Here is a 14,337-nt window from a genome sequence, read left to right as displayed (position 1 = left end):
AAAGAGTGGCCGTGTGTTTCTCGCTAGCTCTTCTCATAAGGCTCTACCCCCTTTCCGAGCTAGTGGTAGATTCAGTAATTGTAACGACTATCATAAGTGTCAATATTTGACCTAAATTTAATTAATTACACCAAAACCAAAATCATTGAATTTAGGTCATATAAGAAACAACCCCTAGAATTAGACACCACATTTAATAACATACCCTTAGAAAAGGTAGACACATTTAAATTACTAGGTATACATATAGATACACATATAAACTGGAAAGCTCACATAGAAGACACAAAAGCTAAACTATCCAGATTTACATATGCCCTATTCCAAATAAAACGTAGTACAGATTTAAAAACAGCATTATCGGCTTACTACGCTTACGCTTATTCCTGGCTAAAATATGGAATAATGCTATGGGGAAACAGTGTCAACATGCAAGAACTATTTGTATTACAAAAGAAATGTATCAGAATAATAGTTAAAATAGATCAAAGAACCAGCTGCAAACCTTATTTTATAGAACACAAGTTACTTACACTACCGTCAATATACATACAAGATGTTTGCTTATTTGTCTTTAAAAATATTACACACTTTACAAAAGTAAAAGATACACATAATGTAAACACCCGGCATAAAGACCGGCTATACCTACCGCCCTCTAGAATAAAAATGCTTAACCAAAGCCCTTGCTATATGGCTATAAAAATATATAATAAGTTACCATTAGAAATAAGAGAAGAAACTAAAATAGGACCATTTTCTAAAAAATTAAAACTATTTCTAATAGAGAAATGTTTTTATAGTATAGAGGAATATTTTGAGGAAGAAAAATAGAGAAAAAGAAAGAGAAATATAATAAAGTAAAAATAAAATTTAGAAAATGATGCAGTGTACCTGAAAATTAAACATATAAGATATAACTATATAATTGTTACATAGATACAATAATAATAAGAAATAATATAGTATATAGTATTTCTACTGTACTAAAATTAAGTTAGTAGTAAGTACATTATATTGAAAGCAACACAAATATGATATATTAAAAATATAATTTAAAAAATGATGCTGTGTACCTGAAAATTAAACATATAAGATATAATTACTGTATAATTGTTACATAGATACAATAGTAATAAAAAAATAATATAATATATAGTATACCTACTGTACTATAATGTAGTTAGTAGAATATTATATTGTAAGCAACATAAATATGATATATTAAAAATATAATTATAAAATTGATGCTGTGTACCTGAAAATTAAACATAAAAGATATAACTATATAATTGTTACATAGATACAATAGTAATAAGAAATAAAATAGTATATAGTATACCTACTGTACTATAATGTAGTATATTATATTGCAAGCAATATAAAAATAAACCTATAGTTTTAAGTTAGTCATAAAATTATAATAAGCTTATGAAATAAGAAGTTATAGGAAAATATGAAAATTGCATTTACAATATTTAAGCAATGTAAATTTAAAGTAGTGTGTTTATTATGTAGAAGCTATAATCTAGACATAGTGATAAAATTTTAATAACTTACCTTACCCTACCTTGTAAAAATTGCAATGCCTGAAAAAGGTTACTAAGTTGTCACTACCCTAATATAAGATCCTTTTGTATGTTACTTAGTAAGCAATAAACGATTTGAATTTGAATTTGAATTTGAAATGAATAAATGATTTGATTTTGATTTTGATTTTGAAATAAAAATAAATTCATTTATTAGTAACTTCAGGATATTTTAAAAATAACAAGTGACATTTCAGGGTTTTTGAGAACGTGATAGAACTATGTAACGGTCTATGTAGTGTCATACATGTTTAATGGGCATATTCAAACAAAACCATAATATGGCAACTGCTGAAAAACCTACCGATTCGTGTGTACCATTTAAAACATTAACCCACTACAATTTGCTTCAACTGTCACAGTTTAAAACTTAGAAAACTGATCGTACAATAGGTAACCTAGTACGGCACAACGACCTCTATCAATATGCACTGAAACTAGGAGATAGTGATTTGTGCGAGGCATTCGACACGGTCACGCGATGTTCAAGAAAGTTTCAAACTGTATGTACCGTTCTTTATAGATCCGGGATGTTTTGATAATATATTTAAATGCATTTGGACTTTTAAAAGTTACTTCGATAGATATTGGATGAGGTTAAGCGACGTTGTCGTGAACAGGTTTTAGATGGGTAAGCACCTTTTCATTAATTACTTGGTTAGACAATTCACTTATATAAGGGTTAGACAGAGTTAACGTCTGATAGATAGTTATAGAAAAAAATAGTGAGTTAGGTAAGGTCAAGATGAAGATAATGTTATTTAGTGGTCTACCTTGACAAAGATTTTAAGGCTCCTGAAGGCTTTTGTTGTGGCTTAACACCTACTATGTCTATTGGGTTTATATAACTACTATCTATGTCTATTAACCAGGGTCGACATTTAGAACCCATTTTGAAGCACAGGGACGCTAAGCTACGCAAAAATACGTAGTTTTATTTATGTTCAGCATCTCTGTGTATTGCACGTTAAAATGCGATCAAGGTGGTTGCTAACTAGGACAATAGACCCAAAGCCATGTAAGTTTGTTTGAGTGTCTTAAACGACTCTTGTATGAATGCAAAGTGTCATAGATTCAGTGTGGTAAACCCAGGACCTAGCATCTACCTTATTTCGGGAGTGAGACTCTTGCTCAGCAGCGAGACAGAAATGTATTATAATAAATTTAATATAACTTGTCCACAATAGCCACACTTTAAAGTTATTAATATTGTCCACTCACTACCTGCTTGTTATCTGTTATCAATCACTCGTGTTTCTAATATATTACTATCAACACTTCACTTAAGTGACGCACTGTCCTTGTTTTGTTAGCATCGTTTTATAATATGAAAGGTGTAAGATACAAGCCCTTTTGTAGCACATAACTATCCTACTAAGTAATATTAGGTCGGGGAAAAAGTCTTTTTGCATTATAGTATGTATGAACTTGCAATAAAATCTCTTTGGCTTCAAGAATCACAAATGAGTACACGGTTCATTAGGTTTCTTTCAGTGAGCTCGTGAGGTACCAAAATATCGAGGTTCTTTGTGTCGAGAAAAGATTTTATTACAAGGTCATACATATTATAATGCGAAAAGACTTTTTCCCCGACCTAATATTATAAATGCTAAAGTATGTGTAAAAACTTATTTGTTACTTTTTCATCAAATCAACACAAGGTGGATTGATAAAATTTGACACTGAGATAATATTGAAGATACAGAATGAAACAGGCCATTACGGTTATTGAAAGTAAACCTTCATGGGGATGAAATAAGGTTTGAAACATTGCTCGGTAGTTCGGTTATCTAATACTAGCTGACTCGCGCAACTTTGCTTGCGTCACATAAGAGAGAATAGAATGGGCCATAATTTTCCCCGTTTTTATAACATTTTTTAGTGGTGCTCTGCTCCTATTGGCCGTAGCGTGATAATATATAGCCTATAGCCTTCTTCGATAAATGCGGTATCTAACACTGAAATATTTTTTCAAATCGGACCCGTAGTTCCTGAGATTAGCGCGTTCAAACAAACAAACAAACTCTTCAGCTTTATAATATTAGTATAGATAATACTGCAATTAAGGGTCAAACTCGGTTTGCTTGACGTTTCAGCACTGTTTACAATACAAGAAATGTTATCAATACTACCAATAAACTATTTGTACCAACTAATAGTTGTTGCAGGTCTAATTGTCCGTTGTTTGTAAGATTACTGTAAAGTGTCAGAGTTATCAAAAAAGACTAAACTTACGTACTGTTCTACACAGCTGTAACATGGAATAAACTTAAGGGAAGTTAGTATTCAAACAAAGACTTGCTCTTAAATATATTAAAGTGAAGATAACAATATCTTCAAGCTATTACAAACAAATATAAAACTAAACAAGCTATGTGACAGTCTAGAATGAAATCCCAAGCAAATCCCATTTGCTTCCGTTCCCCATGTCTACGCGTCTGTGTCTGGCATGTAATTTAAAAATACGTTGCCATGGTAACCATAGTACTAGTGTAGTACCATTAAACTATATGGTAAAGAGGTAAAGAACATCATTTTCTGAATGTTGCTTCTGTTCTTTAATCTTTGCCTACCCCTATGGGAAAAAGAGATAATTTTATGAATGCTTGTATGTATCAAAAGTGTAAGTAGAGGTGTATGTAACACACTCACGTTTCGCTATGTAAAATATTCGCCATATATCAGCCACCGAATTTCGGGCCACTATTGAGGAAATTCTCATATTTTTATATATACCCAGATGGCTTAACACAGGAAGAGTCCATCGTAACAGCAGTCGTATTCTTTTCAGATCTGAATGATCGTAGTCATATAGTCTACTGATCTAAAAACTGCCAGTTCATAAGTTAATTTTCATTTGATTTCATCAATTATACCATTTTCATTATTGTATGTCTGTTCATTATCTCAGGGCTAAGGAGTCCCGAACTTTTAGAAGGCGTGCGTGGCGTCGAAGCCAACACGTAGAGGCCCATTTAGACAGCTTTAATATTCAAAAAATAATTATTATTATACATTATTATTATTCGTTACTGGGTTAGGATGACACTGTGCGAGAACGATATTTCTAACTAGCCGAAGTAAATCATTAAATACAGTTACCATGTCTACAAAAAGCGAAACGTGAGACCGAACATCTCGACGGTATGGGAGCCAATGACGTCACAATACAGTAGAAAGCCATGGGAGTGGAACACAAAGAACACGTAATGTATATTGTGATGGAGAAACGGTGGGAGACGGTCAATTAGTGGCTGATAGATTTAATATGTATTGTTGAAGAATATATAGCTTTTGAGGAGGTTTTGAGGTTACTAAGAAGTGTTTAATATCTTGGATTTTATTGAATTTAAACAGTGTTGAAGTAGTTTTGTAGCGAATGCACATCATGCAATTTTAAGTAGTGGTCAATAATATTTCTCTCGCTACGATAAAAGTGACAAATACTGCAAAATTGCTTAGTTCAGTTACATTTCTGCATATGACCTTTAACTTGAATGTAAAGAGACCTTGCCTGATGGAGTATTCTCGCATTAAAGTCTTTTTCAAAAATGTAGCTTGTATACTCTGAGTTTTGCATTTATAATAAGAACAAGGTCTTTTTAATGCTTTGGAGACCAAGAAATTCAATAAACATTCTATAAATGCTAGCGGGAAAAGGGAATATATGGCGTCAAAAAACACACTAATGGGATTTCCGCATGCCAGTATTTTTCAGCAAGTTTAAACAAGTTTAAGGTATTATTAACAGTGATAGAGATAGCTGCGAATGACTAAGACTCAAGATAGTACAGCTTAGTACGTGTATTTCTTAGTATCATTACAATGTTGGGGCAAGACTTCGTACAAACATTAGCACGACCTCCGACTGTTTGTGCCGAGTCTATGTTTGTGTTAGTCGCTATAGTCACTAGACGTGCACTCACTAGTAGTGCGGACATGTTAGTTTACTTTATAAATGAAGAACATCGTGAAATGCTGACAGACAATTTATTTGAAAATATGTTTGTACGGGTGCATACATTTTACTATTATAATATTAAATCATATCTACTATAACAAATGTCTTCAGTAACTTTTGAAGAAAAGGATATTCTTTAAAGTTTGTTAAATAATATATTTTTAGTTGAAAGGAACTTGACAAACAAATGACAATCATACACACTAAAACTTGAATCAATTGATCTCGAATCATATAAAGATTTGTCTCTTCATGGTCTAGACCAAGATTGAAATTTTCTTTCAGTACCTGAAAACCTATGCATTGACCCAATGAACAATCAAAAATGCTTCAACAAAGGATGTATTTCTACAATCCAAGATTATTTTTCCCTTTTAGTAAAGCGTTTTCTTCCACGGCCGTAGCGCCATGAAACTCCGTGTAATAAGTAGCTAAAAATAACACAAATTCCCTAAGATTCCCGTAATTAAAATAGTTTGGTGGCACATCAACCATTCGCCAAAACAATATGAATTGCCGTGTCACTGTTCATTAATTAAATGGCAAAAATTCTGCGCTTTCCACGGCAGCCATTTGACGTTAGTATTTAATGTTTTAGTGATTGTGCTTTAATTAAAACAGAAATGAGTATCTTAAGCAATTTGTAGAGTACTAGCTGACTCGCGCAACTTTGCTTGCGTCACATAAGAGAGAATGGGTCAAAATTTAAATCGGACCAGGCAGCAGTATCTGAGATTAGCGCGTTCAAACAAACAAACTTTTCGGCTTTATAATATTTGTATAGATATAAAACATATCGTGGGTGCGTAGTATTCGTAACCAGCTGTCCTGTATGACAAGATGTATGGATATGAATGAGCCAAGGAAAGTTTGTAAGGATCGTACCAAGTGGTGTTATTTAGTCTCTGCCTACCCCTATGGGGAAAGGGCGTGATTGCCTTGGCGCAGTGGTGTAGGTCGCCACGCCGCTACCATTGTGTCGGGATATCGTGGGTTCGATTCCCACATTATTCTCACATATTTGTGCGATCCACAAATAATTGTTTCGGGTCTGGTTGTGCTTTGTGTCCGTTGTTTGTATGTTTGTAAAAGTCCACGCGTCACAAGAGCAATTCTCATAGTGCGGGAGTTGTCTTTCAAAGAAAAAAAAAAGAAATGTATATCCTTCAAGCAATGCAAATAAAACTTTTTTCACAAGAGAATCAGTATCCCTACAAAAGTCCTTCCAGATTCGCCTCATTTAGCTTGTACGCTAACCGTCTGTAATTAGTAAGCAGAGTAATTTACATAATATTACAAGGAAAGCTCGCTGAAACACTGAAGAAAGTTAAAAAGTTAAATTAGCATAATGAACACAGGTAACATTGGTTTTTATAGAAACTGCATTCATTAGAAACAGTTGTGCAGGGTATTTTTACTAATAGAAAAACTCATAATTTTGGAAAATAGCTGACCCGTGCAACTTCGCTTGCGTCACATAAGAGAGAATAGGTCAACATTTTCCCCGTTTTTGTAACATATTTTATTGCCACTCTGCTCCTATTGGACGTAGCGTGAAGATATATAGCCTGTAGCCTTCCTCGATAAATGGACTCTCTGACACTGAAAGAATTTTTCAAATCGGACCAGTAGTTCCTGAGATTAGCGCGTTCAAACAAACAAACAAACAAACAAACTCTTCAGCTTTATAATATTAGTATTAGTATTAGTATAGATGGTTTTACGACTAAACTGCTGAAACATTTTGGCACGGAGATAGTTACTGCCCATGATCCCGGATCAAAGAAACGTTATCAAAAGTAAGCAACCTTTTTTTCCAAACATGGGCCCTTAACTGCTGAAATTGGGAATGAAACTTCTTATGTGAGCAGAGTCGCGCGGGTCGGCTATTGTGAAATCGTTGCTTTTACATGTTTAAAACTCCCATCTAATTCCAGACCGAATCACATTTGCTTTAATTAGCACTAAATTCTCAAATATACAAAACGTTAGCCAACTTGCAAAACAATGGTATTTGAGCTTAATTGTCTTTCAGAGTAAGATGGTTAGGAGATTGTTCTTGTTATTATCAAGTAAATAACATACGTTAAGATTTTATGAAATTGTGTGAGGAGATTGAAAAATTCTTGTGTATTGTTATGTTGAAAGTTTCACCATATATTTTTTCTGTTATCGTAATAAGTCTCTTTTCAGGATTCTACCAGTGAATTAATTTATTTCTGAAAATGTGTGTTATGTTTTGACTAAATAAGGACTATGACTGATTCAAATGGTTTTTTATGTTTTTTTCGTACTTTTTTAATAAGGTTTTAAACAGTTTTTGTTATTTGAATAGTGTTGCTTCCCATGTGGTCCCATGTTAAGATCTCGAAGTAATTTCTGACATCGTGTCTGAGATATTCTTAAAAAAGTGTATATTTTCTACGATCTTAAGAAATCATTTGTCTATTTTAATCTATTTTTATGTTCTTATATATCTTTTGTCTAGATCTTACTTATAAATAACAAATTCACTTATCATCACATCTAATTATAAAATAAAAAGTTTTATTTAATTAGATCTTGGTAACGAGAGTAGGTAATTATAATCATAGACTTAAGACATGTTAGCCACAAACAATGTGTATTGTACTTTAAGCACATACTTAAATCTTTCATATTTCGTTGAATATTTAAAAGAAGACATACAAACAACGGACACAAAGTACAACCAGATCGTACAAATAGTTGTTATGTGTGAAGGTGACTTTAACAACTGTGGCCCGGATGCAGGTTGTATTCAGTATTCGAAATCAATATAAAATCTATTAGAACTTCGCCAGAAAATCGACACAGCGTCAGAAGAAATAAATGCAAGGAATTTTGCACGACTGGTGCAAAGGTCTTTTGTTAGGCGTTGCAGAGCCTGTATTCGTGAGTGAAGATTTGTCTAAGTTACTACTGAATGGATTTTAATGGAATTTGTTGGTTTATAACCTAGATTAATACTCAATAATATCTATGCAGATGAATTCGGAAGAATCTATCACAAAATACAGACACACTCAAGATCCACGGTAAGTGGTAATAACACGGGATGATGGATACAACGCTAATATATTCTTAGATATTTTGCTTCAAATATTTTCTAAGAGTTTACTCTTGCTTGAGTTTTCTGGAAAGTAAATCTTGAGATCGTCGGGTTTTTATTTGCGTATAAGTATTTAGAGTTTCGTATCTCAAAGAGGTACGATAGGTAGACGTTTGGTTGTCCGTTGGTCTGTCTCAAAGTTATTTTTTCTTAGAATTCTCGCTTTTTATATCTTGAGATGTACGCAGAGGTATAGAAATACACATATGTATGAATGGGCGAGCTTATTGCTATGTACTGCTGTTGCTATGTACGACTTATATTGATAAAATTATTATGAACTACATGTTCATAATATTTTTAATATATCCAAAAGCACTTTGCTTGAACCTGATACCTTGTGGTGAGAAGTCAGAAAGGCCGCCATTTGGACTACAGAAGTATATTAAGCGGCTTTAATTAAAATTAATATGCACAGATCATATGGGTAATGTCTTGCAAAAAGGTCAGGTGCATATTACTTGTCATTAGTGGTCCTGCATAACAAGATATATGGATATAGTAGAGGCAAAGGAAGTTTTTGATCGTACGAAGTAGTGTTCTTTGTTCTCTGCCTTCCCCTTTGGGAAAAGGCGCAATATTATATATGTTTGTATGAAATTAATATATTAAGGTCAAATTTATCCTAATATAATGTATATTATGTATGCATAAGATAAGAAAAGTAACGAGAATTCGTGTCATAAATTCAACGAGACCGAAGACCTATTACTGTAGGCATAGGCGTTATACTCCGTGTGCTAAGCTGGTTGGGAACCTTCTCACATCGTGTGGATAGCGCGGCTGAAATATATTACTGGTATTAAGATTAGCTATACTAGGCTGGTCATATGGCTTCGTTTAAGATTATATTGATACTATGTTGGTTTAGAAGTTATAAGGAATTGTTTTGATAATGACTTTAGACTGGTATTGGGCTGTAATGGTGTGGTTAGGTAAATATATAGGTTATTGATTGAAATGTTTTATTCTAATTGTTATTAATAGCCGGTTTTACTACTTCTGAATAAGTTTTGGTTAGACTATCAGTTGAAATATTGACGGAATTTTCATCATATTTGCTGTCATTTTATGTATTAGATAGGTAATATGACAATTATATCCATGAGTCGTTACACTGATCTCAATTTTTTTTCATATACTTGTCACATTTTCACGATTAAAAAGATAGTATGGTTTGATGAAACTTTCCTTGGAGATAGCTAAAAACCCAAGCTAAATTAAAGGCTAAGATAAGAATCAAATCTCCTAAGCTGCCGAAATAGAGAACGAATATTGATTCGTCTCCTATTTTAGCAGCTGAACCGTATAATCCATTATATTTTAAATAACTCAGAAATTCATACACTAAAATTAAATTAATATAATTTCCAAGCACTCAAACTTTACACAATAACTCAATATTAAGGAGAAAGTTCAAAACTTTATTTTTAAGGTTTCCCTTCAAAAGATGTAATGGAATCGGTTCAAAGTACTCAGATCTTGTTCCAAAGGTTGTCGTTTAAAATAGGTCGAAAAGGGGTTGTAATTAGGTTGAATAAATAGCTAACAGTTCATTGGACTGATGGGGTTTGAGGGTGGAATATGGGGCTAAAGTCCTAGCGTGAACTTTTCTTAAAATGTGATTGATTTTTTATAATTTCAGGCTTAGATTATTTGTTTGTAGTACTCGTAACCGGCTTTCTTGTATGACAAGATGTATGGATGTGAATTAAGCGAAATAAGTATGTAAAAATTATGTATCTATGTATTCAATTTATTATAGATTTTATTCTGAAAAGAGCTAAATTGAAATAAAGCTAAGATATTTTATTGCTAATGTACATAGTTGTGAAATATCTTATAGGTTTAACACTAAATTACAGTAGCCCAATGGATAAGATATTGGACGTGATTGAGATTAAGTATGACTTGAACTGGTGGGCTCCCATGCCAAGGTTCGTCATGCTCACTAAAATGTCATTGCTTGCGGCGGCGTCGTGTGCCGGGTCATCCCCTTCCTTCTAGTATGTGCGAAGGGGGTGATGGCTGGTCCACGCGTCATACTCGTGAACGGGTGCTGCTTGGGGTGACTGGTCGTCCTGGGTGTGGTGACTGCCATAATTTTTTTAAAGCAACTTCGTTTCACTAACTGTACTTCCTTTACCACAGTATGCTCTTGAAATGCCTCTTACGATTTCATTTATATTATTATGTGGGTAGATGCTCCCAACATGCTTCCAATACTATTTATATCTTGTTTATTAGCACCTTAATATATTGATTTAATTTATGTTATGACCAAAGTGTGTTCGGTAGTGTTGGTAGGTAGCAGCTACTTACAAAATGTTTTATACCAGCATAAATATTGTTAAAATCATTTGGCGATTAAAAAGAGTGGCCAGGAGTTTCTTGCCAGCTCTTCTCATTGGCCCTACTTTTCGAACTGGCGGTAAATTCACTCTCTGTATCATTGACTATCATAAGTGTCAGCACTTGACCTGAATGAATAAATGATTTGATTTTGATTTTGATTTAGTAAGTTCAAATCCCAGCCATTGGTCGAAGAGCTGGAGTAGTTAGCAGGATTGCTGATATTGCTTACCCTGCATTTAGTAACTAAAAACACGCTGTTTGTGTCTCAAGCCCGAAATTGAAAGATAAGGGAACCTTAGAACCAAAAACTAACCTTACCGGTTTTAATGATGTTTCAGTGGAAAGATTAGCTATCTCTAAATTTTTCAGGTGACAAATAAATTAAGTTCTTCAAACCTTTACAACACATGCGCAACATCAGGTACTACTCATTCATCATACAATATTGAGTGTGCAACATTAGCAGTATAAATAACATCACTTTATTTTTGAGTGCACACTCATAATAACTGTTATGACTCTTTCACATAACTCAAAGTTTTATGATTATGTTTATATTTATTTTAGTAAACGATTTATTATTGAAGTTTTTATCTGTTGAAGTAATGGTATTTATATTTTAACTGCATTAGTCAAGTGATATGATCTTTATTGCTTTGGTCTTTGAGTATAGTAAGCGACGGATTTGGTCTCGGGTTAGATTTCCGAGTTATACAATGTAACGTTTTCATACTTTGACACTAGGTTGACCACTAACTATACGATAAGAAGAAGACACGTTCATGCGTATATACGATACTTGAATATTATAATTGAAAATTTATGTTTTTGTATTTTATAGTTCTTTAAGAGCCGATGGTAAAAGTAAGTACATTTTTTGTTTATTTTCCATCATGAAGTTTCTTACTTCTGTAAACAATTGCTACGTTTTGTGTTCAATTAGCAAAATTGCCCGTCAAAGAAAATTTACGTAATTTAACAAACTTAGTTTTAAATAATTGCACACAATACCCTATTATGCGAAACCTATTATAGTAAAAACAGCTGGTAATTTCCCAAGCATTTTCCAAGAAAGGCTGACTATTTAAGATTCACCCCTATGGAGGCCCTTGCAAGTTCCAACTCGCCCCCTATCGTAAAGGGTCTGACTCAGGACGGGGCGTGATGGAGTGGAGCCTTGTAGGCAGAAAGGGGAAAAAGGTTTTATACCTAATGTATGCATAGAAGTATATCAGCATACCTAGATTTACAACACGTTTCATTACTCCTGGATAACTAGTGGTTAACTTAAGAAGTGGAAAATTGAGGATTGATTATAAATTTGCTGCCGTTTTATCTATTGGATACGCTATCAGACACTCATTACAATGCTATGCAATGGCATTATATGTATTGCTTTATTTTCACAGGTGAAGGTAGAAACTAAATTCCACTCCATCTTCATATTTGTTGTAATATGTATATTATAATATAAAAATTATGAACAATACGAAATTCAATATTTTATTCTGTAACAAAAGAATACAATATTGAATTTTGTTTTTCTATATTATTATTTCTACAGAATCAATTTTATTTCTATTACAAATAACTTACACTCCAGTAGCCACATACATATATCTTTAAAAACACAAAATGTAACTAAAGAAATATAACGAATTAGTTTTTCTAATAGTTTTTTTCTTGAAGTCGACACTGAAAAAGAGTGACTGTGCGTTTTGAAACGACCTTCGCAATATAATTAGTGGGAATACCGACTATATAGTCTAATATAGACTAGATAGACTTTTTAGGTTTCTGAATCACGTGTTAGCTGAAATGAGGCTAGAAATTTAGCTAGACTCTAGTCTTTAGTTAATTAAAAACTGTGTTAGTCTAGTTTATTTTTAGAAATGAAAGAATATGCGTCGCTGTTGGCTTTTCTGAAGAAACTGTGTTCTTTTTTGTTTTGTGTGGTTGTCTAGGTTTTAATTGGTTAAACAGTTTTGAGGTGCATTAATGTTAAAATTGTCTTTGACTAAAGTTATTTGACAATGGAAAATATTGGCTTATGTTTGTTTAAGTTATTTTAATATTTATTTATAAACATAAAAATAAAATCAAAAATTGAAAATTCAAGTAGGTTACTTAACCCTTTTCCAAAAATATAATAGAGGGCATTGAAAACAAATATTTTTTATTTGCTTAAACATCTCTTTTTTTTAACAAATTTGTTAGTTATATAAGTTCCAAACTTCTACATCCACAAAAATAAGAATAAAATGATTGAAAAAGATCCATCCATTGTTCTTTTGATAACCAAAACAATAGACACTGAGGTTTATTAATAATTTCATACATTGCATTTGTGTGGAGGCTCATAAAAAAATCCCATTCACATTTAATATTCATTCCACCGAGCCGCCATTACCCACGCGAGGGACGGCAAAGGTCATAATATTTACAGCCAAAATAAAAAAAAATAAGGAAACAAAACTCCTTGTTAATTATTTCATTGAGTTGTTAAAATTAATTGGTTAAAAAACTCATACTTGCCATGGAAAAGTTTACAGGTACCTATTTAATTAGACTAATTATAAGTAATTACGTAATGTTTACGATTAGTGAGTTATTAGATATGGTTTGCTGTGTTTTTTAAAGATTGCAAAGATTCATCAAATAAATGTTTTGACCACTAACTATGATCAACAATAACGTGTATATTTGTTTGTACTGTTAAATAAATAGGTTTTTTTAGACAAGATTAGAATACTTACTTCAGAAGCCCACTGAACGTGCCTCGACTCCGCCAGAACACTTCTTTCCATTATAAAAATACTCTAAAAAAGGTCGAATCACATTTCACAAGGCACAACACTAGTCGTAAAAACACAACACAAAAACAGTCAATACACTCGAAATTCGAAAATAGAATCGATAAAAAATCGTTACGTTTCGTTTTCTAGGCAGAAGCGTGGTTATCTGTTTTAGAAAATTGTTCGCGCAAAAAACGTAATTGTTGGCGTCCGCGCTCGCGCCACCGCCGACAGCCTGACTCACTATACTAACTACTTGTATGACGCCGTACTATGCAAATTTTTATGCATTTTCCTCCCGCGCAGTGAAAAACACCTACTATCTGACACGGCCGGACGCCAACAGCTGATAGATAGGTGGTTACAAGAAAAATCTGTTATTACGCTCGATCGGGTTAGTGTGCCAGCCGAGACGACAACACGCCCGTCTCGCTCTCTCCGGAGGGGTCTATAAGTGGCGCGATAATTTGCATCTGATAGATGGCTGATAATAATTTCCTTTTTTGC

At 33.1% G+C, this 14,337-nt stretch overlaps 1 protein-coding gene across 8 annotated transcripts in view; it reads right to left on the bottom strand.

Annotated features, from left to right (window-relative positions):
* The window catches only part of LOC142984039 (uncharacterized), a 98,229-nt gene that overhangs the window by 47,903 nt on the left and 35,989 nt on the right, over nucleotides 1-14,337 (bottom strand). For 3 of the 8 annotated variants that reach the window (XM_076131352.1, XM_076131354.1, XM_076131353.1), the window contains exon 2: nucleotides 13,792-13,996. The exons of the other annotated variants lie outside the window; for them this stretch is intronic. In XM_076131352.1, the coding sequence (XP_075987467.1) occupies nucleotides 13,792-13,842 (51 nt within the window). In that variant the 5' untranslated portion in view covers nucleotides 13,843-13,996. The remainder of the gene's footprint in view (nucleotides 1-13,791; nucleotides 13,997-14,337) is intronic. 8 annotated transcript variants of the gene reach the window in all.

The sequence above is a fragment of the Anticarsia gemmatalis genome, chromosome 25 (genome assembly GCF_050436995.1).
Source record: "Anticarsia gemmatalis isolate Benzon Research Colony breed Stoneville strain chromosome 25, ilAntGemm2 primary, whole genome shotgun sequence".
NCBI classification, from domain to species: domain Eukaryota; kingdom Metazoa; phylum Arthropoda; class Insecta; order Lepidoptera; family Erebidae; genus Anticarsia; species Anticarsia gemmatalis.
The sequence above is the reverse complement of the archived record's forward strand: the minus strand, read 5'-3'. Positions and strand labels throughout refer to the sequence as shown.